This window comes from Capsella rubella, unplaced genomic scaffold (assembly GCF_000375325.1).
Source record: "Capsella rubella cultivar Monte Gargano unplaced genomic scaffold, Caprub1_0 scaffold_1, whole genome shotgun sequence".
In the NCBI taxonomy this organism is placed as follows: domain Eukaryota; kingdom Viridiplantae; phylum Streptophyta; class Magnoliopsida; order Brassicales; family Brassicaceae; genus Capsella; species Capsella rubella.
In genome coordinates, this window is record NW_006238923.1 from 306,389 (window position 1) to 328,168 (window position 21,780).

General features: G+C 38.0%; 5 protein-coding genes across 8 annotated transcripts; 2 read left to right on the forward strand and 3 right to left on the reverse strand.

The window, feature by feature from the left end:
• Positions 1-371: 371 nt before the first annotated feature.
• LOC17898005 (abscisic acid receptor PYL9) lies at positions 372-1,544 on the reverse strand. Its single transcript, XM_006305612.2, has 3 exons — positions 1,312-1,544; positions 916-1,131; positions 372-826 (listed from the first exon to the last, which is right to left on the reverse strand). The coding sequence occupies exons 1-3, from the start codon at positions 1,453-1,455 to the stop codon at positions 626-628; spliced, it is 561 nt and encodes a 186-aa protein (XP_006305674.1). The 5' UTR covers positions 1,456-1,544; the 3' UTR covers positions 372-625.
• A 1,947-nt stretch (positions 1,545-3,491) lies between these two features.
• LOC17898234 (zinc finger CCCH domain-containing protein 1) lies at positions 3,492-5,692 on the reverse strand. Of its 2 annotated transcripts, none has more exons than XM_006305202.2 (4): positions 5,589-5,692; positions 4,929-5,070; positions 3,943-4,766; positions 3,492-3,854 (listed from the first exon to the last, which is right to left on the reverse strand). In XM_006305202.2, the coding sequence occupies exons 2-4, from the start codon at positions 5,011-5,013 to the stop codon at positions 3,735-3,737; spliced, it is 1,029 nt and encodes a 342-aa protein (XP_006305264.1). In that variant the 5' UTR covers positions 5,014-5,070; positions 5,589-5,692; the 3' UTR covers positions 3,492-3,734. The 2 variants fall into 2 exon arrangements, with proteins under 2 accessions (XP_006305264.1, XP_023645143.1); XM_023789375.1 differs by having other exon boundaries at positions 4,929-5,073.
• Positions 5,693-5,946: 254 nt separating this feature from the next.
• Positions 5,947-9,632, forward strand: LOC17897591 (probable cyclic nucleotide-gated ion channel 10). 2 transcript variants are annotated; one of them, XM_006306820.2, is made up of 9 exons: positions 5,947-6,109; positions 6,546-6,615; positions 6,719-7,283; positions 7,395-7,607; positions 7,700-7,992; positions 8,200-8,311; positions 8,407-8,643; positions 8,730-9,124; positions 9,204-9,632. In XM_006306820.2, the coding sequence occupies exons 2-9, from the start codon at positions 6,587-6,589 to the stop codon at positions 9,532-9,534; spliced, it is 2,175 nt and encodes a 724-aa protein (XP_006306882.1). In that variant the 5' UTR covers positions 5,947-6,109; positions 6,546-6,586; the 3' UTR covers positions 9,535-9,632. The 2 variants fall into 2 exon arrangements, with proteins under 2 accessions (XP_006306882.1, XP_006306883.1); XM_006306821.2 differs by lacking the exon at positions 5,947-6,109 and adding an exon at positions 6,118-6,203.
• Positions 9,633-11,125: 1,493 nt separating this feature from the next.
• On the forward strand, positions 11,126-20,835 carry LOC17899456 (protein TSS). Of its 2 annotated transcripts, none has more exons than XM_023776824.1 (25): positions 11,126-11,383; positions 11,629-11,745; positions 11,855-11,916; positions 12,705-12,797; positions 13,218-13,290; positions 13,574-13,858; positions 13,952-14,019; positions 14,129-14,260; positions 14,351-14,392; positions 14,470-14,988; positions 15,090-15,244; positions 15,333-15,855; positions 15,931-15,993; positions 16,085-16,186; positions 16,277-16,603; positions 16,708-16,800; positions 16,915-17,016; positions 17,130-17,234; positions 17,314-17,447; positions 17,542-17,725; positions 17,827-17,958; positions 18,053-18,165; positions 18,275-18,365; positions 18,437-20,447; positions 20,529-20,835. In XM_023776824.1, the coding sequence occupies exons 2-24, from the start codon at positions 11,685-11,687 to the stop codon at positions 20,366-20,368; spliced, it is 5,391 nt and encodes a 1,796-aa protein (XP_023632592.1). In that variant the 5' UTR covers positions 11,126-11,383; positions 11,629-11,684; the 3' UTR covers positions 20,369-20,447; positions 20,529-20,835. The 2 variants fall into 2 exon arrangements, with proteins under 2 accessions (XP_023632592.1, XP_006304460.1); XM_006304398.2 differs by having other exon boundaries at positions 20,545-20,835.
• Positions 20,771-21,752, reverse strand: LOC17900677 (pathogenesis-related protein 1A). The gene has a single exon (XM_006303806.2). It carries the CDS (start codon positions 21,692-21,694, stop codon positions 20,990-20,992), a length of 705 nt encoding a protein of 234 aa, XP_006303868.1. The 5' UTR covers positions 21,695-21,752; the 3' UTR covers positions 20,771-20,989.
• Between the last annotated feature and the right edge of the window lie 28 nt (positions 21,753-21,780).

Below are 21,780 nucleotides of genomic sequence, written 5' to 3' on the forward strand. Positions count from 1 at the left end.
TTTTTGGGTGGATGTGATGATGAAGTGATCAGAAACTTGAGAAGAATGGTGACTGATACATGCTACGATGAACCAAACATTGGTCAATAAACTATTTTCCGAGGCGACTTAGTATGTAAAACTCTTGTTTTAGCATCTTTCTTAGTTATGAGGAGAGAATCTCATCTCTTGGAGTAAAATGTTTTGCAGAAAAGTTCATCAAAAGTGAAAATTGAGCATGAGTCAAAACAAGCACCATATATCCCAAATCCAAAGGTTTGGGTGATTGCTCATCACTCATCAGCTCTACACACATCCAAACGATCCAACATAAGAGTAAGCACATAAACAAAACATTTCAATACCATATCTTTTATAAACTACATACATCATATATAAACATAATATTCACATATATGTACATTTTTCTTTTGTTTTTTTTACAAAAGTTATCTACAGATAAAGCAACGGTCATAGAACAACCAGACCAGAAGACATCTTTACAATCAAAACTTCACCATTGGAAAAATATATCTTAATTACCGAGATCATATATATATAGAGAGAGAGAGACCAAAGCCAAAAAGAAGAAACCCTGAAGAATATTATATCACATACTGTAATTGATTCCTTCAAGATCTGAAGATTAGATAATGTCTTGAGAAGCCAGTCTTTCAGAAACATCTGCTAGTGATTTAAGATTGCATCTGATGAGTGCTTCAACGAAGTAGCAAGTCTCGTCCTTTGTGTTACCTTGAGGAACATCAACTACAAAGGATTCGATCACCATTGTTCCTGCTCTGCCCTCTATGATCTCTGGATGTACTGTCACTATCGAAGAGTAATTCTGACAAACCAAAGGAAAACATCATTCAAATTATCCCTCATTCCAAAACCCAAAACCTATGAGATTTGATTTATGGGGATATGATATACCTTGAGTCTGTGATCACCACCAATGATCCTGATACCGAGGATATGTTCATCATCATCGAGAAGTTCTAACCTTTCTGTACTCGTTGTTGCCGGAAGACCAGATTTGACATTTACTTCTCTGAGGCTGCCGATTTCAGGATCACCGATCACTGTACATCTGCTCACGAACGGTTTGTATTTCTGCGGCTGATCAAACCTACGCACCAGTGACCAGACCTGTTGCAATTTTCCAATCCCAACTCGTTAGCTTGTTGAAACAATCAGAGATTTTGGGGGAATTCTCTACAAAACAAAACCCTAAATCGATGGTTGGGGATCAAAATCTGAAATTGAGATGGGATCGAATGTTTAAAGATCAGAGTCAATTAAAAAAAAAAAATATGGAGAGAGGCTTACGAGATGGACAGGAGCTTTGATGTGTTTGACAAGAGCAGAGGTACACTGGTTCTCTCTGCAGTGGTGTTGATGATGTGTCCGTATGTACTGCACCGTCTCGACATCTCCGTAAATCGCCGTGCCGCCTCCGACGTCTTCTTCCATCTTCTCTCTCTATCCTCCGATCAGAATCTTCTTCTCTCTGTCTCTTTCGTTCTTCGCTGTTGCTATCTCTATCTCTATCTCTCTCTCTCTCTCTCTGTCTCGGAGGGAATCTGTGAAAGCGGATTAATAAATAGAAGAAGAAACTAATTAACTTACCAAACCAAAACAAGATGCTTCTTCGGTTTGCAACCAAAAATTAACTTAAAAAACTTTTTTATTTATTTTTGTTTCTTTCGATAATTAATGAACCCACCGACGTAATTACTTTTTCTGTTTTTTGTATTAATTATGTGCCTAATAAACTCTTTTTTGTTTCGTAGCTTCTTCTCCTTCACACATTTTACAACTTTTCAAACCAAAAAAACAAACAAACACTAGTGGTTTTTCTTTTTTAGTGTAACAAAAACAACAAAAATATTAAGCTAATTGTTGTGTATTATGACGTTTTGGGACCTAATCCCAATGAAAAAACAAACATATATGTGTGTTAAACAAAATATTTGTTTTGATGAGGTAAGATCGTTTCCAACTTTATAGATATTTTCTTAAATAAAGTGTGTTTAGACCATAGCTAACTGATTTTTTAAGCTGATATCATGGTACTCTTATGAATTCGTATAAATATATAGATATAGTTTGGTATGCTGGTTGCAGCATATGCTGAGTTATATTCTACATAGTTGCAAGTCATGTAATCATGTTCACTTATACCAAAAGGAAAAGGATAGGTTCGTTGTTGGTCTAATTGAGTGGTTTTAGCTCCATGTACCGGTCCCATATGTATTGTACCATTCAATATTAGCTACTTCTTCTTCTTGTTTACCTTGGATTTAGTCGTTTATACATTAATTGTCTATTTACCACATCTTTTTAGCTAGCTAGGATCGGTCATATATCTCAGAACTTGAATCTGAAATCTATTATAATATGTATTGAAACAAAAGTCCCTATCATACCAAATCTAAGATTTATCAAAAAAAAAAAAAAATACCAAATCTAAGACCACTTAAAAATTCACAATAAACCGTAATTTTATTCATCTCCAAAAGACGTATGAAGTTGCTTCTTCCTCCATCATCTTTGTAAAACCGAAGAGCTTTCACAATCAATGGTGGAATATCTTGATTATTAAACAACGCTAATTACGCTCCCTAACCAGCAACTTATGCATAATTATATATTACACTAAGTGAATTTTACTTTTCTTTCTCAAAAGACTCATGTTCACTTTTTTATTTTTCAAAAGACAAAAAACATTAGATAACTCTACTTAAATGTTTACATTATCTTCTAACATATATAATTATGGTTTAAGGTTTTTCATAAAGAACAATCTTTCGATCTTGTAACCATTTTAACCAACACATATAATCATAACTTAAGTTTTTTTCTTGTTCTGCTTGAATATTATATATCTTATGCTTACAAATCTTATTAATCATCCCAAATTGACGAGACGATAAAAGAGATATTTAAGCTTAAATATACCATAACGCTTCTTGTTCAGTTTGATTTTTTATTTTTATTTTTTTCAGATTTAATGCTAAGTGATAATATGAATACGTAAAGAGTGGTGGTTGGTGATAATTTACGGTAACCTTATCAGATAAAAAATTACCAAAAAAATAACCTTATCAGATAGGATCACCACCTTTGGCACCAGGCAATGCAAACTTCACACAAAATATTACTTTAACGTAATTACAAAAACTGCTCCAGGATACTAGTAGTAGTAATAAATACGACGACCCCTTTTTTTGCGACAACGACGACGCAGCTAAGTATGGTCAAATTATGGAAAATAACGTATACGTGTCATCTCTTTATTGGTTTACTGGCTGACAGTTTCATGTTCACTTATTGTGGCAAATCTCCTGAAAGTGACACGTGTAAATCTACTTTTTTGCTTACTTGGATAACTTTTTTTTGCCGGCCAATAGATTTCTCAAATCTTCTCGTATTTACAAAAACCATTTTAAAACCGCCGTGGAGACCATTAAAAAGACAACATTAAAAAGAACACACACACAATAATGTTGGAGAAAGAGATTCTTCTGATAATGGTGGAAGTAAAAAGTTACGAGTTTATCGTGTCATCACCAGACTGAAACATTCATGGTCTTGGTTTGATCTCACTTTTACCTTTGACAAAAAATGAAAAAAAGGTTTTATATATTTGATGAACCAAACAAGGCCCAATCTATAAAGGCCATCACAATATGGGCTAAATGAGTACAACAAACAAAACAAAAAAAGGGCTTCGGCTTATTAAAAGAACTTCACAATCCTTCAGCTTTACTACGTTCTTCAGCCATTCTCTTCTTGATCTCATGTGCTGCATTGAAAATCCCCATTGTTGGCTGGTTACACACAAAGCACTTCTTGTTCTTCGTGTGATGCTGCATCATTACATAAACAATTTCTTTAGTTTCACAAACCACACAAAAACAGAGCCATACATGATTGTGATTTAAGTTATGATCTTACCTTTAAAGCACAATGCTCACAGAAGTAATGTTTGCATTTGGTGACAACCGGATCAACGAAAGGCTCTCTGCAAATGAAGCAAGCAAAGGGCAGTGCATCGTCGTCTTCGTCGCTATCATTGCCAGCCTCATCATCTTCATCCTCAACTCCCATAGCTTTATTTCTCTTCCTAACTTTCTCTGCTTCTTCCCATTCTTTCTCTATTTGCCATCCCGGTTTGTAATCCCCACGGTCATGCAAGAACTTGCAAGAATCTCCATATCCACAGTATCCGGTTTCTTTGTAATCCTTGCAAATGTCTGGCTGGTAATCGAATCTAGCCGAGACTCTGATGTGAGCAGAAGCTCTTAATGGCCCATGCGAGCCTCCAGCTTTCTCGCTCGAGATTGTTTGCTCTCTTCTAAACCCAGCTTTGTGATCAGTATATCCATGAATCCCGGTGTACAGCTTCTCATCCGAAGCCTTTTTCTTATTCCCTTTCAATGATTCGTCAGCCTTTTTAAGAACTCGCTCACGGATAGCTCGGGCGTCTTGATTGAAGTCGGTTTCAGTTTCAAGGGTTGCTGTTGCTTTACTGTCGTTTTGAACCTGGATTTCCTTGGATGAATCATAGTGAAAGACGGGTTTCTCAGGAGCTTCATTCGTTGTAGTAGAGCTCTTAGATGGACCAGAGGAAAAGTACAACTTGCTATCAGGTTTCGCAACTTTCTTTAGATTCTGTAAGATAGAACTTTGGCTTTTCGAATCTTCGTCTTCTTCGTCTGCGTCAAGAGTTCTTTTCCTAATGTTTTTAGCTTTAGTTGGCTTCTTGAAGAAAGTGCAAACTGAAACAGAAAAGCAATAAAATTGATAAGTGTCTCTCCTGATTCCTAAATGAAAATTTCTAGCTAGCAGCAAAGAACAAGTAAGAAAGAGTAAAAAGGCCTAAAATCTCAATCAGGTAACATAAGATGACTAGAAGTGAGAGAGAAGAAATTATAAGTAACCTTGTTGAGGCTGAGATTCTTGCCCAGCAGGTTGAGGTTGAGATTCTTCTTGCTGAGACGGTTTAGCTTCACCAGAATCTGACATCGTTTGATTTCTATAATGTAAGCTCACAATCTGACCCACTTGAAACTTGTTGCATGCCTGCTAAACATAAGAATCCATGCTATTAATTATTAAGGCCATAAGCTCAAAAACTTTAAAAAGAAGCTTGTTGTTCTTAGTGATGTAAACAATTTTTTTTCAAATATTATCCAGATTTGATTTTCATTAGCAAATAAGGGACCATAGAACATGAGCCTGATCACCCGAATTCTTCGTAAACATAGGAACCTATGGAGAAAAGTAATTCCATATTCATATGCTCATGAATAATCAGAACAACAAAGATTGAATAAACCCTAGCTTTGATCTATCTGGGTAGCAATGTCATTCACAGTAGAAGAGAACCCCGGAAACAACAACTTCAGAAAGAGAAATCCAAATAAAAAGAAAGAACTCACAGTTGGAACACACTCGATGTAAACGGAGGAAGCTACAAAAGTTTGAAATCTAGAAAACCCCTTTACTGAATTTGGAGTGAAAAGCTCGACGGACCCAAACGAACCAAACAAAAGAACGAAGAAGAAATCGTATATACAAGACAAGGAACAATTTGTTACCTTCAGAAACCTTAGAAACTGTGTCGCCGGTGAACTACGCCGGCAAGATGAACGAACGATAAAGCCAACAACAAGAAAAAAAAAGAAAAAAGGAAATCAATGTGCAGAGAGAAGAAATATGAAGAATCCACCATAATTACGATGGGGCGGTCATGTTCAATTTGGGTCTAAATGGGCTTAATATTCATAATGGGCCTAAAACTTATTATCTCCTTCTGACTTTTGACCTAGTCTTCGTCTCCCGATTTTGGAACTGAACAAAGACTTTTCATATTAAAATTGGAAATTGCATCTACTACTTATTTATTCCTATTTCCCTCTCATTTGTCCTTGTCTTAAAATTTGTTTCCAGGAAAAGAATACACATAACCGCTCATATCATATGGGTCTCTCTTTTAAGCGAGGAGCTTGAAGAAGAGAGGTTGACGTAAACGCCGTTGACCCACTTCCGTAATTTTTCGATTTTCCAGTTCATAAGCCTGAGTATTCCATCTATAGCCTCTTCACTTACTTCGTTCGAGGTACGTTTCTAAGTTCTGACCGGTGGTCTTTGTTCCTCTGATGTTTGGTTTTGCTCGTCTCTTAATTCTGCGTCAAAATTACTGTTTTCTTACGGTAATCTCTTCATAACCCTCGATGTTGTATTGTCGAGATTTATTTTGAGTTTTGCTTATCTTCGATGAACAGTGCCTATTATATACTAGTTCGTATTGTTTACAATTATTGAGAAGAGATGGGTAGGAATTAAAGGATTTGGTAATCATGTTTGGTAGGTATTGACTGATTCTCTCTAGGTTTCCAATTTTTACTTTTGAAAAAATATACTTATAAAACACACAACTGTTGTTAGGTGTCTACTTGCTATTTTATAATTGGTTTTGGGGATTATCTCTATGCGTAATCATGGAGAAGAATTCGTATGATTTAAATGTTTTGTTTCTTTTATTATAATGTTAGGATTCGTCACACTGTAAGCTAAGTATCCAAGGGTTTGGCTGATGGCATTCAGCCATGATAATCGTGTAAGGTTGGTAACTTCCACAAATATTGTCTCTTACATAGCATCCACGAAAAAGGTTCAAATGATTTTTAGAGAATCTTAACAAAGATTCTCATGTGATTTTGTTTAGGTTCGAAGATGAAGACAGATCATTATCCTCTGAGTATGGTCATGGAAGAAAAGCTAGACCTTCTTTAGACAGAGTTTTGAAGAATGTGAAGTGGGGATTTGAGAAAGGTTCAGAAAAAATCAAAACTTTCAAGAAGCCATTAAGTTTCCGTTCGCATAATAAGGATCCTGACCACAAGATCCTGAAGGAAACTTCTGGTACTACTAAGAAGAACATCATTAACCCACAGGATTTGTTTCTGCAGAACTGGAACAAAATATTTCTCTTTGCTTGTGTGCTTGCTTTGGCGATTGATCCGCTGTTTTTCTACATTCCCATTGTCGATGGCACCAGGCACTGTCTTACTTTGGACTCAGAGTTGGAGATAGCTGCGAGTTTGCTACGTTCACTCATAGATGCCTTTTACATAATTCACATTGTGTTTCAGTTCAGAACAGCTTACATCGCTCCTTCTTCCCGGGTGTTTGGCAGAGGTGAACTGGTGGATGATGCTAAGGCAATAGCTTTAAAGTATCTCTCATCTTACTTCATTATTGATATACTTTCTATCCTTCCTCTCCCACAGGTAATTACTAATTGATTGTTTTTTTTCTTTTTCTTTTTTTGAAGTGTCAAAATGATCAAATATTTTTTGAATATGACTGAATCCTCTGTTTTTTTTTTTTTAATCTTGCAGATAGTAGTCTTAGCTGTTATTCCAAACGTCAACCAGCCAGGCTCTTTTCTCACAAAAGATTACCTTAAAATTGTCATAATTGCTCAATATGTTCCTAGGATTATCCGTATGTATCCGCTTTACACGGAAGTGACCAGAACATCCGGCATTGTTACTGAAACAGCATGGGCTGGAGCTGCTTGGAACCTCTCTCTCTATATGTTAGCCAGTCATGTAAGTTCTGGATCATCGGATCACTGGTTCTTTAAAGATGTGAATGCATTTTAAAGGTCAATCAAGTTTATATGGTAGTCTTACTTATTCAGGTGTTTGGAGCTTTATGGTACTTAATCTCAGTAGAACGAGAAGACAAATGCTGGCAAGAGGCATGCGAGAAAAAAGACGGTTGTAGTTTAAGGGTTCTGTACTGTGACGATAAGGGTAATACTAGAAACGATTTCCTCAACGGTTCTTGCCCATTTCTCGACCCTGATGAGATAACGAACTCAACCTTCAACTTTGGCATCTTCATTGATGCTCTAAAGAGTGGGGTTGTTGAATCACATGATTTCTGGACGAAATTCTTCTACTGCTTTTGGTGGGGACTTCGAAATCTAAGGTTCGAAAACAAAACTATTACATTGGCTTTCTTGTTCCAGTCGAATTTCTTATTTTACACTAACTAACTATCTAGATTGTTATGCTCTTTCTAGTTAGAACAATGTGAAATGACCTTTTTTATAGTTGCATAACGAGCATGTGTATCTGAAACTCTGTCACAACTTAAAGAAGCCATCATTCTCACTAATTGCTTTCGTTGTCGCAGTGCACTGGGACAAAACCTCCAAACAAGCAAATTTGTTGGTGAAATCATCTTTGCTATATCAATCTGCATATTTGGACTAGTCTTATTTGCGTTACTTATCGGCAATATGCAGGTAACGGCCTCAAAGAATCGCTTCTGATTTTCTTGACTAGTTCCATAACATCGTATTATTCAAGAAACTCATGTAAGTTCTGTTTGCTGATGCAGAAATACTTGGAATCAACAACAGTTCGAGAGGAGGAAATGAGGGTGAGAAAGAGAGATGCAGAGCAGTGGATGTCTCATAGAATGTTACCTGAACACCTGAGGAAACGTATCAGAAGATATGAACAATATAGATGGCAAGAGACAAGAGGAGTTGAAGAAGAAACCCTTCTCCGTAACCTCCCTAAAGACCTAAGAAGAGATATTAAACGCCATCTTTGCCTCGATCTCCTCAAGAAAGTAAGTAACGAGCTTTCTCTCTTTTTCCCTCCATTACATATCAACTGAACCAAGGACTCAAATTATATGACTGTTTTGTTTTGTAGGTACCTTTGTTTGGGATAATGGATGAGCAGTTACTTGACGCTGTTTGCGATAGGCTAAGACCTGTGCTCTACACAGAGAACAGTTACGTGATCCGTGAAGGAGATCCTGTAGCGGAAATGCTGTTTGTGATGAGAGGAAGGCTTATAAGCGCCACCACTGATGGAGGAAGAACTGGGGTTTTCAATGCCGTGTATCTGAAGGCAAGTGAATTCTGTGGTGAAGATCTTCTGCCGTGGGCACTAGACCCTCAATCTTCTTCTCACTTTCCCATCTCGACAAGAACAGTTCAAGCTCTAACCGAAGTTGAAGCCTTTGCTCTTAGGGCTGAGGATCTCAAGTCTGTCGCTTCACAATTCAGACGCCTCCATAGCAAGCAGCTCCAACATACTCTCAGGTTTGGTTTCTCCCATCAGCTCCTTTGGTTATGTTCTGTTTTGATAGGCTTAACCGGGTGTCAATTTGATGTACTGCAGGTTTTATTCGGTGCAATGGAGAACGTGGAGCGTATCTTTCATACAAGCAGCTTGGCGTAGATACTGTCGGAGGAAGTTAGCCAAATCATTATGCGATGAAGAAGAGCGTCTCCGAGACGCGCTCGCTAGTCAAAATAGAGAACGCAACGCTGCAACGGCGTCTTCGTCCTTGAGCCTTGGAGCCGCTATTTACGCGTCGCGTTTCGCTTCAAACGCGCTTCACAATCTGAGGCACAATATCTCCAATCTCCCTCCTCCCTACACTCTTCCTTTGCTACCTCAGAAACCCACCGAACCTGACTTCACCGCCAATCCTACAACTGACTCTTAAAGTTTTCTACACGTGTAATTGTGTATAAAAGATAAAAAGAAAAGAATAATGTAAAAAACGTTGGATTGAACCAAAAATATATAAATTTGTTTGATCAAGTAACAGAAATCTACTTAATGGGTCCTAAGCCCATATAAAAGCCCAAGAATTATATAGACTATAAAGGGCTTGGTGTGTAATTTCCTTTTTGTTCCTCTCTGATTCTCGTCGGGAATCGAATTCGCCGGTGATATGCGGAGATCGCCGAGGGCTCTACAACAGTGTTTTGCTTCCTGACTCCACCGTGAATGTCGTCCTCTCTCTCTCCGCGGAGAAGCTCACCTTGAAGAAAATATTTACTACAAATTTTAAATTGTTTTGCTGTTTACAAATAATTAATGAAGGATGATGATGACTTGGTTGCGAAAAGAAAACAGCTTAGTGGAAGGAGAATGCGTAAATATTATTGGCAAAATCACTTTAAATTGTGATTAAACGTAAACTGTTTTCTATATACAGTTCAATTTTATTGGCATAGTCATCTATAGTTCTTTTCATAGGAAAAATCTCGAATAATAAATTTTAAATTTTATTATTTAAACGGAAGTCAGTTGCAGAAATATACGATATAAGATCATATATATATATATTAGCAAAAATGAGTTACGGTTCGGTTTTGGTAACTTGTTGGGGTGGGATTAGAGAGGATAATGGGATGAGGCAGCTTTACGTGGTCAGTCTAGGACCGTGTGATTGTAGGCAGATTAGGAAAGTGTGCGGTTGTGATTCGCCGACGTTGGAACCATGTAGACAAAAAATGGTCCCGCTTATTTGTTTCTTGTGTCCACTTGTGACCTCCTCTCCTCTGCCATTACCAACATTACTGGACGACAAATCCGTCTGCGCTTTCTTCATACCATCAAAAAATAAAAATTATCTTTTCATCATCATCTTTTTTTTCTTATTAAGTTGGCCTTAATGATATAACTTTGATAAGCTAATTATCACAACTTGTGTGTTTTTTCTTTTTCTTTTTCATTTTTTTTTTGGTTTTACCAACTTGTGATTGTGTTTGAATTACTAGCTGTATATATATATATATATATATATATATATATGCAAACATACAAAAATACCTACACGACAAGCTCGCGTAATTCAAACATACATATTTTTGAACCAGTGTTGGTGAGCCATATACCTAACCTACGAATAACAGCACAGCGTTTTAATTATTTTTCAATAAATAACCCGAAAATTTCATGTTTACTATACAAACAAAAAAAGATTTCTACGTAGAAAAATAAACATTTCGAAACTGGCTGTGACAGTAGAGAGCATGAACTTAGTAGTAGTATATAGAAGAAACAGAAGGGGGCACAAAATAGAATAATCCCAAAAAGAGTAGAGAAAATAAGACAATCTTTCCCAGGCCCATTAGCGTCTTAAAGGCCCTAAAAGGTAAGAAAATCATTCCAAAATTTCAAGCAAGGCGAAAAGACGAACAGGCCCATAGGAGAGAAGATAATTACGAGAAAATGCCACGGACGTGCATAAAAAGCCATTCTAGCCATCTGACTATTGAATCTCCGCCCTTCCTTCCTTATCACACTCTCCACAAACTCTCTTTTTTACAAAACACCCCAACAACACACTCTCTTCTCTCTTCTCTCTTCTCTCTTCTCTCTTCTCTCTCTCACACCGTTTTCTCCAGTTTCAGCTTTTTCTTCGAACCACTAAACTCTCTCTTATAAACTCTTTTTATCATTATTTATTACACCTCCCTTCATTTCTTTTTTTCCAAAAATTTCTTCATATTTTATCTGCTGGAAGCTTAATAAAACTTAGCTCCCGCTCTTCCTCTCACTCGGTAATTATCCCATTTTTTCATTATTATGTTTTCTTAAGCCCGTCTTATGTAACTCTATATTTATCTCTCTCAAAAACCCGTATTGTTTTGGATAAGATTGTGTACTCTATTACATATTACACAATAGTTTATGGTTCTTCGTGAGGTTTTGAGTGGTTATTATAAGCTAATCCATAAATTGTACATTTGTATGTAAAATTGACAATGAGATGATAGAAATTGACCAGTTGAATCTATGTTTTCAGCTATTGTTTGTTTATTTTCAATAAAAGAAAAGAAAAGAAAAAAAAAGACTCGAGAAATGGCTCCCAAGAACAACCGTGGAAAGACTAAAGGAGATAAGAAGAAGAAGGAAGAGAAAGGTAACTCAGAGAAAAATCTAAAATACGAAATTAGTTGTTGCTAATCACTTAACTTGCTATGATAAATTAAGTTCTACTAATTTCATAATGGATTACGGTTTATGTGCAGTTCTCCCGGTTATCGTGGATGTCATTGTAAACCTTCCCGATGAGACGGAGGCTATTCTCAAGGTTTGTGTTTGTTGTTTTCTTTTCTCGCATCTTTTTCGAATTATGTTATTTCTTTTCTTTTTCATATTTCTTGCGTGTTTAACAACTGTTTTATGGTAGTAGCGATTTTTTCTGTGGAATTCGTTTTAGTCCCTTTTTCTTTTTGATATTATGAAACCAAATATCATTTTATTTTCGGTTATTGTAAGATTAGAATCTATAACATATACATGAAACGTTATCTTAATTAATACTTTTTAAGATTTGAATATGAAGAAAATATTTTAATTTAGTGCATAATCGGTATATTTATTTTTTAACCTTTTTTTTGGGGATAAGGTATTATTACGCGTATCATAAAATTGATAGTTTTTACAATTATATGCATAAAAAATATATAGAAAAATCATTTTCAATTTGACTTAAGATTATCTTCTTGAATTTTCTCATTGTTTGAACGTGTAGAAAAATACAAAACAGTGTGTAACACAAAAATTCGATTGTTAAAATAATTCAAATTGTTTTTTCATAACTTTTTTTGGTCAATAAAATTACGTAGACGTTACATAGACAGTGAAATCTTATATAGAAAACATGTGTATCCTTTTTCTTTTGTCGTCATGAAACATTGGTTATCTACTATATTCATATTTAGTCGTTACTCGGATATTACTAGCAAATATATAAGTGGATATTTCAAGCCGTATCGTAGGCAATAGGTTTCACATGTTGATTACTTTTAACGAAACCAAAATTATGAAAAAAAATTGGGGGTTTGACAGAGAAATATGTATGTATGTGTGAAACAGGGCATATCAACGGACAGGATCATAGATGTTCGGCGGCTTTTATCAGTTAACTTCGACACTTGCCACCTCACCAATTATTCTCTCTCCCATGAGGTCAGTAATGTTTTTTTTTGTTAGTGCGAGAGAGTTTCTTACAATCCTTTTTGAATTTTCCTATTTCCATTGTCAGTTTGGTTACTCTTGTTAACGTTTGATGGTCCAAAGATATTTCACATTTATTGTGGAACGTTTGATTAGGATCCCAAGTGAATTAAAGTGAGCAAAAAGTATAGGAAAATGACTTTTAGTGTCATTGTGCCTAATAAGATTTGCTTATTTCATTTCTGACTCTTTTTATATTTTTTCCTTTTCTGTCACTACATATGATATGTTACCCGATTTAGGCATCTTTCTCTCTCTCTCTGTTTAATGGTGTACGCATATCGTAAAGGAGGGTATAAAAGAATGACTGTGGTAAAAAATAGTCAACTCAAATTCATATGTCTGACTCCCCCAAGCTTGGGTCGTTTACAGGTCAGAGGATTGCGGTTAAAAGACACGGTCGATGTTTCGGCGCTTAAACCTTGTCTTCTCACGTTAACGGAAGGTAATAATAATAAAGTTCTCACTCTCTCTCTCTCTCTTTCACGCTTCTTTAATAGACGCCGTTTAAGTGCCGTAACGGAAATAATCATAAGACTAAAACGATGGCGTTTAAGTTATTAGTTGAAACGACGTCACTCTCTGCTTCGTGCGCTTTCTCAAATTCTTCTGTGACCGTTGTGATTTCCTTTTTTATTTTTTTCCTTTTTCTTGGTAAAGTTTCCTTTTTTAAAAACACAATTTCCTTTTTTTTTTTTATAAAGTTTCTTATTTTCTATTTCTGGCAGAGGATTATAATGAAGGAACAGCAGTGGCTCACGTTAGACGACTGCTTGACATCGTCGCTTGCACTACTTGCTTCGGTCCTTCGCCGGAGAAATCCGAATCCGTGAAAAGTGCGCAGGTCAAGGGAGGTGGAAAGAATTCCAAACATTCAGAAACGTCTCCTCCGCCTTCTCCTGCGTCCAAGGATGCGGTGGTTGATGACGCCGGAGAGACCAGCCACTCTTTCCCTAAGCTTGGAAGCTTCTACGAATTTTTCTCTCTAGCTCACCTCACTCCTCCTCTTCAATGTATGATCGTATTTGTCTCTTCCTTTAAACCCTAGATTCGATCCCCTGCTTTGATTGATTTTGTCCCAACTTACAGTAATTAGGGTTTTATAGATATACGTCATGTCACTAAGCGGGAGACCGAAGATATAGCCGCGGAAGATCATCTTCTCTCCATTGATGTAAGCCGAGATTTCTATTTATTGCTCAATTGGTTGTTTCTGGATGTCGCTATCTGCTCTTTTTTTTTGTTTGTTGATATGGTTTGTGTTTTGGTTTCTTTTTTCTCAGGCGAAGCTTTGTAATGGGAAGGTCGTTCACATTGAAGGTTGCAGGAAAGGATTTTACAGTATTGGGAAACAGAGAATTATATGTCACAGTCTCGTTGATTTGCTTAGACAGATTAGTAGAGCCTTCGATAATGTAAGTTTTGTTTTGGCTCTCTTCTGTATCTATCTATTGAGTTTTGTGTTGAACATGATTGATGATCTTTTCTGTTTTTATCATGTTTAGGCTTACAGTGATCTTCTGAAAGCATTTTCGGAGCGCAACAAGGTATATTTCTCTACTTGAGTGAGGATTTAGTGGAAGTTGAATTGGGTGTATTTAATAAGCGTTTCATCTGTGTGCAGTTTGGAAATCTTCCATATGGGTTTAGAGCTAACACATGGCTCATCCCCCCTACTGCGGTGCAGTCACCAGCAGCGTTTCCACCTCTCCCTGTCGAGGATGAGAGATGGGGAGGGGATGGTGGTGGTCAAGGGAGAGATGGCAGCTACGATTTGGTTCCATGGTCCAACGAATTTGCCTTTATTGCATCTATGCCTTGCAAGACAGCAGAGGAGAGACAAGTCAGAGATAGAAAAGTTTTTCTTCTTCACAACCTCTTTGTCGATGTTGCAACTTTCAGAGCCATCAAGGCTGTTCAGAAAGTAATGGCTGAGCCAGTACTGGTTCAAGAAGACTCTGAAGTTCTATATTCCGAGACAATTGGAGACTTGTGTGTAACGGTTACTAGGGATACTTCAAACGCAAGTAGTAAAGTGGATACAAAAATCGATGGAATTCAAGCCACTGGTTTGGATAAAAAGAAGCTGATGGAACGGAACCTTCTCAAGGGACTTACAGCTGATGAAAATACTGCTGCCCATGTCAGTGTTTTCTACAACTCTCCACTTTTTCCATGTATATTATTTTTTGTTTCCTCATCTGTGTTGTTTAACTGTGGTCTTACAATTGTTTATGGGTGCAGGACGTTGCTACTTTAGGGACTATAAGTCTTAAGTATTGTGGTTACATTGCTGTTGTGAAAATAGAGAAGGAGAGTGAGGAGTTAAGCCCACCTTCTCAAATTGTTGACCTCCTTGAACAGCCTGAAGGTGGTGCTAATGCTCTAAACATTAACAGGTGATACTTAATGAACAGAACATTCATCCTATGTCTTTTTAGTTTATAGTCTCACTTACGGTCTCATATATTATATGTTGCTTTACAGTTTGAGATTCCTTCTCCATAAATCCTCTTCTGAGCAGAACAAGAAAACACCTCAGCAACAGGATGATGAGCTTACATCTTCACGGGAATTTTTAAGTGAAATGGTGGAAGAAAGTATTGTAAAGCTTGAGGAAGAGGAGATAGACAGGGAGAGTATCATGAGATGGGAGCTTGGTGCTTGTTGGATACAGCATTTACAAGACCAAAAGAATACGGAGAAGGACAAAAAACAAACCAGTGAAAAGTCTAAGAATGAATTGAAGGTTGAAGGACTTGGGAAACCGCTTAAGTCCCTCAATAGCAGCAAAAAGAAAACAGATGTAAGCAGCCCTAAGACAACGCAGACTGCAGTATCGTCTCAGGTTGATGCGGTTTCTTCAGAGGCTGATAGTTCTGCAACAACTGCATCTTTGCAATCCGATGCCGAGAAGAATGCCCAAGAAAATGTACTTGTCTTGAAGAATTTGTTGTCTGATGCAGCCTACACTCGCCTAAAAGAGTCAGATACTGGACTTCATCACAAGGTTTGTTCAACAACTCCAACTTTTGCTCTATGTTTGTTTACTTATTGTGTGCTAACAAGGAATATTTGTTCACAGTCTTTGCAAGAACTTGTCGACTTGGCACAGAATTATTATACTGAAGTCGCTATTCCGAAACTGGTAACTGAGTATAAATTTTGTTGTAGTGTTTTCTGTTGGCTATATTAGATATTAACAAATCATATGTATATTTATTTATCACCGAATATAGGTGGCAGATTTTGGTTCGTTGGAGCTCTCCCCTGTAGATGGCCGGACGCTAACTGATTTTATGCACACAAGAGGTCTTCGGATGCGTTCCTTAGGATATGTTGTAAGTTGGTTTTTTTGACCTCATGGTTCTTAGAATCTATTCAAGATGAATTTTTTTCTTAGTTATCAATTTCATGTGTATGCTCAACAGGTGAAGCTTTCAGATAAGTTGTCACATGTACAGTCACTGTGTGTTCATGAGATGATAGTAAGAGCCCTTAAACATATCCTCCAGGCGGTGATTTCTGCCGTCGCTACCGACACTGACAATATAGCTATAAAAGTAGCTGCTGCTTTGAACATGATGCTTGGGATTCCTGAAGATACTGCAGCACCACCACAGAACACTTGGAATGTACATCCTCTGATCTTCCAGTGGTTGGAGAAATTTTTGAAGAAACGATATGATTATGATCTTAATGCCTTCAGTTACAAAGATCTACGGAAGTTTGCTATTCTCCGTGGATTATGCCATAAGGTAATTTATGAATGTTTTAACCAGAACATTTGATTGAGTTATATAAACTTGTTGCTGTTTACTTTATTGATTAAGGAAATTGTGCTTAATAATTTATTTTTCAGGTGGGTATTGAGTTGATTCCAAGAGACTTTGACATGGATTCTCCAGCACCGTTCCGGAAAACAGATGTGGTCAGTCTGGTCCCAGTGCACAAGGTAATAGACAAGAATAAAGGATACTTGGAAAATGGTCTATCAGAATTTGGATTCTTTCTAGTATGTTAGTCAGCCATTGTTATTGATAATACTTTCTATTCTAAATCTCTGCAGCAAGCAGCATGTTCATCTGCTGATGGAAGGCAACTTCTGGAGTCATCTAAAACAGCTTTAGACAAAGGAAAGCTTGAAGATGCGGTTACATATGGAACAAAGGTACATATCCAGAAAAATAAAACTTCTACTTTCTTGATAATAATTTTGGTTTCTCGGTACATCTTCATGATTTGGTTTTGTTGTTTTGTCTCTTTTGTTTTTCCCACCTTTAGGCTCTTGCTAAGCTTGTGGCAGTTTGCGGTCCCTATCACAGAATGACAGCCGGAGCTTACAGTTTACTTGCTGTAGTTCTTTATCACACTGGTGACTTTAACCAGGTCTGTTATATATGTGGTTAGGTTGTGATACCTTTTCTTTATATGACATTTGCGAAACTAAAAGGTTTTGTTAAAACAGGCTACAATATATCAGCAAAAGGCTTTAGATATCAATGAGAGGGAACTTGGACTTGATCATCCAGATACGATGAAGAGTTATGGTGATCTTGCTGTCTTCTATTATAGGCTTCAGCATACAGAGCTGGCTCTTAAGTAAGTTTTGATTTAACAGAACTGCGAGTGGTTTAAATGTTTGGTGTCTCTTTCTACCATATATTAAACTGTGGGTATTTTTTGTTTTTGGTAGGTATGTTAAGCGTGCGCTGTATCTCTTACATCTCACATGCGGCCCATCTCATCCAAACACTGCTGCTACATACATCAACGTAGCCATGATGGAGGAAGGTCTAGGAAATGTACATGTTGCCTTGAGGTATCTTCACAAAGCTCTCAAGTGTAATCAAAGGTTGCTTGGTCCTGATCATATCCAGGTTCTTTTCTCAATGCTCTCTGAGTTTTTTGGAACATCACTTTTTAAGAAATTTGATTTGATTTTGCTAATATGTTTGCTGCCAATGATGTTAAATTTCAGACTGCTGCAAGTTACCATGCCATAGCAATTGCGCTCTCGTTGATGGAGGCATACCATTTAAGTGTTCAGCATGAGCAAACAACCTTAAGAATCCTCCGAGCAAAGCTTGGGCCAGATGATTTACGTACTCAGGTATATATTCCCATGATATCCTATCAGCCAAATCAGTCATCTTTCTGACATTTGTATGCATTCTTTAAAAATGACAATTGATTATATACTGCAGGATGCTGCTGCTTGGCTAGAGTACTTTGAATCCAAGGCTTTTGAACAACAAGAAGCTGCACGAAATGGTACTCCTAAGCCAGATGCGTCTATAGCCAGCAAAGGGCACCTAAGGTCAAACAAGTTCCTTCAAAATCTCCTTAGTTATTTAGAAGTTCTTATGCTGTTTGTGTCAATCAAGTGTCCCCCTTGGCCAGATCCTTAAGTTGATAATGTTTTGCAGTGTATCCGATCTACTCGACTATATTAACCCAAGCCATAACGCAAAAGGGAAAGAGAGTGGGGCAGCAAAGAGGAAGAACTATATTATGAAGGTATGATTTTTATTTCTTTGACTTTTAATGGTTAAAAATACTGAATGGTTGGACCTGTGTTTTTTTTGTAGCTAAAGGAAAAATCCAAGCAGAGCAATGTTTCTGAGCACTTAGCAGAAGCTCCTAGAGAAAAACAAAAGGAGATGTCTGAGGAGGAGATGGAAGAAACTGGATCAGAAGAAGGTAAATCAAGTGAAGAGAATCACGGGACAATTCTTGCATCAGTTGAAGACCCACCTTCTCCTCCAGTCATTGAGGAGGCTATTATGGATAACAGTAATCCAATTACGTCTAGTGAAGTTTCAACCGAGCCACAGAACCCTGATGGAAGTGAAGATGGATGGCAACCAGTGCAAAGACCGAGATCTGCTGGATCATATGGCCGCAGGATGAAGCAGCGACGAGCATCCATCGGGAAGGTATATACATATCAAAAGAAGAATGTTGAAGCTGATATTGATAATCCTCTTTTCCAGAATGCTACTCAGCAGAACGGCAAATACTACATTCTCAAAAAGCGAACAGCCTCATATGCAAGCTATGCGGATCATCATTCTCCTGGTTTAACAACTCAAGGCACCAAATTTGGGAGGAAGATAGTCAAAACCTTGGCGTATCGGGTTAAGTCGATGCAGCCGTCTTCTGGTAACACTAAGAGTGCTGGTGAAACTTCAGAAGAAGATGGTTTAAAGACAGATGCTTCTTCTGTTGTGCCATCTACTCAGTCTAGTACTGTGCAAAGTGAAGCCTACCACACGAAAAACTCTGTTGTAAGTCTTGGAAAATCTCCATCATATAAGGAAGTAGCATTAGCACCACCTGGTTCGATTGCCAAGTATCAAGTCTGGGCTCCACAAACTGAAGCTTCAGATAAGCAAGAGGGTGATGAGCTGGAGAAGAAAATTGAACAGGGTACAAGGGATGAGCAGATGATGACAGGATTACAAGAAGAGGTAAAAAATGAAATTACTGCAGACATGGAACTGGAATCTACCAAAAACCAAGGCGAAGAAGAGATCAAAGTAGAGTTACAACCATCTGAAGTTGTAGTCGGAGGAAACATTTTGAATGAAAATGAAGAATCTGGTGGTGGCATTCATGTTGAAGAACAAGTTGAAGGTGAATTGATAAACGAAAGTGTAACAGATATAATTCATTCAACCACAGAGCAAGAAATGGCAGATCGGTTAGCTGCTGATACCGAAGATCTGAAGGAAAAACTGTTAATATCTGCTACAGACTTAAGCGACGCCTCACGAGGATTGTTACCTAACAAGAAGCTATCTGCTTCAGCTGCTCCATTTAACCCATCATCGCCTCCAAGTATTATACGTCCTACTCCAATAGGAATGAATATTGGACCGTCATGGCCAGTGAACATGACTCTCCATCACGGACCTGCTCCTCCTTACCCTTCACCTCCGACAACTCCAAACTTGATGCAGCCAATGTCCTTTGTTTACCCTCCTCCTTACACTCAATCAGTACCCACAAGTACTTACCCTGTAACAAGTGGTCCTTTTCATCCCAATCAGTTCCCGTGGCAGCTCAATGTGTCGGATTTTGTACCAAGAACGGTTTGGCCTGGATGCCATCCCGTTGAGTTTCCGCCTCCGCACATGATCACTGAACCCATAGCTGCAACTGTGTTAGAGCCAACTGTGATTCTGCCAACTGATATTGACACTTCAGGAGTAGAAGAAGGTACAAAAAAGGCAGAAGAAGAAGAAGAAGAAGGCAAGAGAGAAGTGGCTATCGGGGACGAAGTGATGGATTCTGTTAACCATGTGAACAATGAAGTGGCTCGCAGTGAAATGGAGACTGGAAACCGAAAAGACGAGGATGGTGAGAAAACTTTTAGCATTTTATTAAGAGGGAGGCGAAGCAGGAAACATACACTGAGAATGCCAATAAGTTTGCTTAAGCCGTATGATTCACCACCGTTCAAGCTCGGTTATAGTAGAGTTATCAGAAACAGCGAGGCTCCAAGGTCTGTTGCGTGAAAGTTTCTCCAGAGATTCAGCCAGTTCGATGAAATGCAAAACTCTCTAATCTTTGCTGTTTCTTAGGGGCAGTATAAAGGTTAGCTTCTAAACTCTTAAACTGAATCTTCAGAAACATGTATAGACAGAGATATGTATTGTAATAACTGAATCTTTGTAGATGTCTACATTCGCAGGTAGTTTCGTTATCAGTCATGGGAAGCTGAGGCTTGTGATAGCCTTAAAATGGAGTCGCAATGATTTGGATTTTAACCGGAAAGGTTGTGCAGAGGGAAGAAGCCAAGCTATTCTTTTGTTTACCAAAAATTGAGGTGATATGTATCATTTTTCTTGGGGTTTTTCTATTTTTAATTCAGCCAATAAAAGTTAAAAACGTAGGAAATTTTGGACATAATTTTTTTGTTTTGGTTCTCCTTCTCCATGTTTGAACGTTTAGCTCCACTTAATTTACCTACGTATTTGTCATTGATTACATCTAATCCCAATCGAAATGATAAACTTCTTGTTTATTTTATTAGATGATTGTTCCACTGGATAAACCCAAGGTAAAGTTTATTCCAAAAAATAAGTAGTGGAAAAAGAAATAAAAATAACTAAAAAACATGGATTATGCCACTGCTCTTAAGCCATTCCTCCGATCACCGCTGGTGGATCGTCCCGGACAAGACCTACCAGACCTTTATAGCTTCCGAAAGGATTTTCGCCTTCGTAATTTCCCGGTGGGTTATAAACACAAATCGCGTAAACGCCACCGTTGGAGCAATCCACACTAGCGCACCCAACCTTGGTGCTATCTCTCCACACGATCTGCGTGTAGTGTCCGCACATTTGGTGCGGCTCGCACGAGTTGGCATTCACGTCATAGAATCTATTCTCATCGGCCCACACTTTAACAACATTTCTTGGCCTCCATGTATTTTGAGAAGCCCAAAATATGTTTTCTCCGTACGGACCGTTAGAATGAACAAGCCTACAATCTCCCACGCGTTGGTTCGCCCACGCGCGCGCGTAAGCAGCTAATCTCCCGTCCCACTGAAGCGGTGGCTCTCCCACGCGCGCTCGCACGACGTTATGCGCGAATAAAAACTCTCTGCTAGCTCTGTTGACTTTGTTACGACGTCGTCTTCTCCTCCACCTGGACCTCCACGTGGATGGTCTCCCCGTGAACGACCGTGGCGATGCCAAAAGCCGACTACTCGTCGCTGACACTGAGGATTGCGCGCTGTGATCAATGTTGGCATTGGCGGCCAAAAGCTGAAGGAGGAATAATGTCACGGCGACGAAGATGTGTAATGGAGCTCGTATTTTCCATTTACGGAGCTCCATTTACACACAAAAATGGTTATGGGATGAGAAAATTAATTAACTCTAGGATGCAAATTTATGCGAGGAAAACGAATTAATAGGGTAAT

Bases quoted from the DNA above. Each gene is read 5' to 3' on its own strand.
- LOC17898005 (XM_006305612.2), bottom strand. From the start codon at position 1,455: ATGGAAGAAGACGTCGGAGGCGGCACGGCGATTTACGGAGATGTCGAG. The intron at 1,132-1,311 runs GTAAGCCTCTCT...AAATTGCAACAG, and splicing joins TCAAAGCTCCTGTCCATCTC to GTCTGGTCACTGGTGCGTAG. The intron at 827-915 runs GTATATCATATC...TTGGTTTGTCAG, and splicing joins GTGGTGATCACAGACTCAAG to AATTACTCTTCGATAGTGAC.
- LOC17898234 (XM_006305202.2), bottom strand. From the start codon at position 5,013: ATGTCAGATTCTGGTGAAGCTAAACCGTCTCAGCAAGAAGAATCTCAA. The intron at 4,767-4,928 runs GTTACTTATAAT...TTTCTGTTTCAG, and splicing joins AGAATCTCAGCCTCAACAAG to TTTGCACTTTCTTCAAGAAG. The intron at 3,855-3,942 runs GTAAGATCATAA...GTAATGATGCAG, and splicing joins GTGAGCATTGTGCTTTAAAG to CATCACACGAAGAACAAGAA.
- LOC17897591 (XM_006306820.2), top strand. From the start codon at position 6,587: ATGGCATTCAGCCATGATAATCGTGTAAG. The intron at 6,616-6,718 runs GTTGGTAACTTC...GATTTTGTTTAG, and splicing joins AGCCATGATAATCGTGTAAG to GTTCGAAGATGAAGACAGAT. The intron at 9,125-9,203 runs GTTTGGTTTCTC...GATGTACTGCAG, and splicing joins CAGCTCCAACATACTCTCAG to GTTTTATTCGGTGCAATGGA.
- LOC17899456 (XM_023776824.1), top strand. From the start codon at position 11,685: ATGGCTCCCAAGAACAACCGTGGAAAGACTAAAGGAGATAAGAAGAAG. The intron at 14,393-14,469 runs GTATATTTCTCT...ATCTGTGTGCAG, and splicing joins CATTTTCGGAGCGCAACAAG to TTTGGAAATCTTCCATATGG. The intron at 16,801-16,914 runs GTAATAGACAAG...AAATCTCTGCAG, and splicing joins GTCTGGTCCCAGTGCACAAG to CAAGCAGCATGTTCATCTGC.
- LOC17900677 (XM_006303806.2), bottom strand. From the start codon at position 21,694: ATGGAGCTCCGTAAATGGAAAATACGAGCTCCATTACACATCTTCGTC.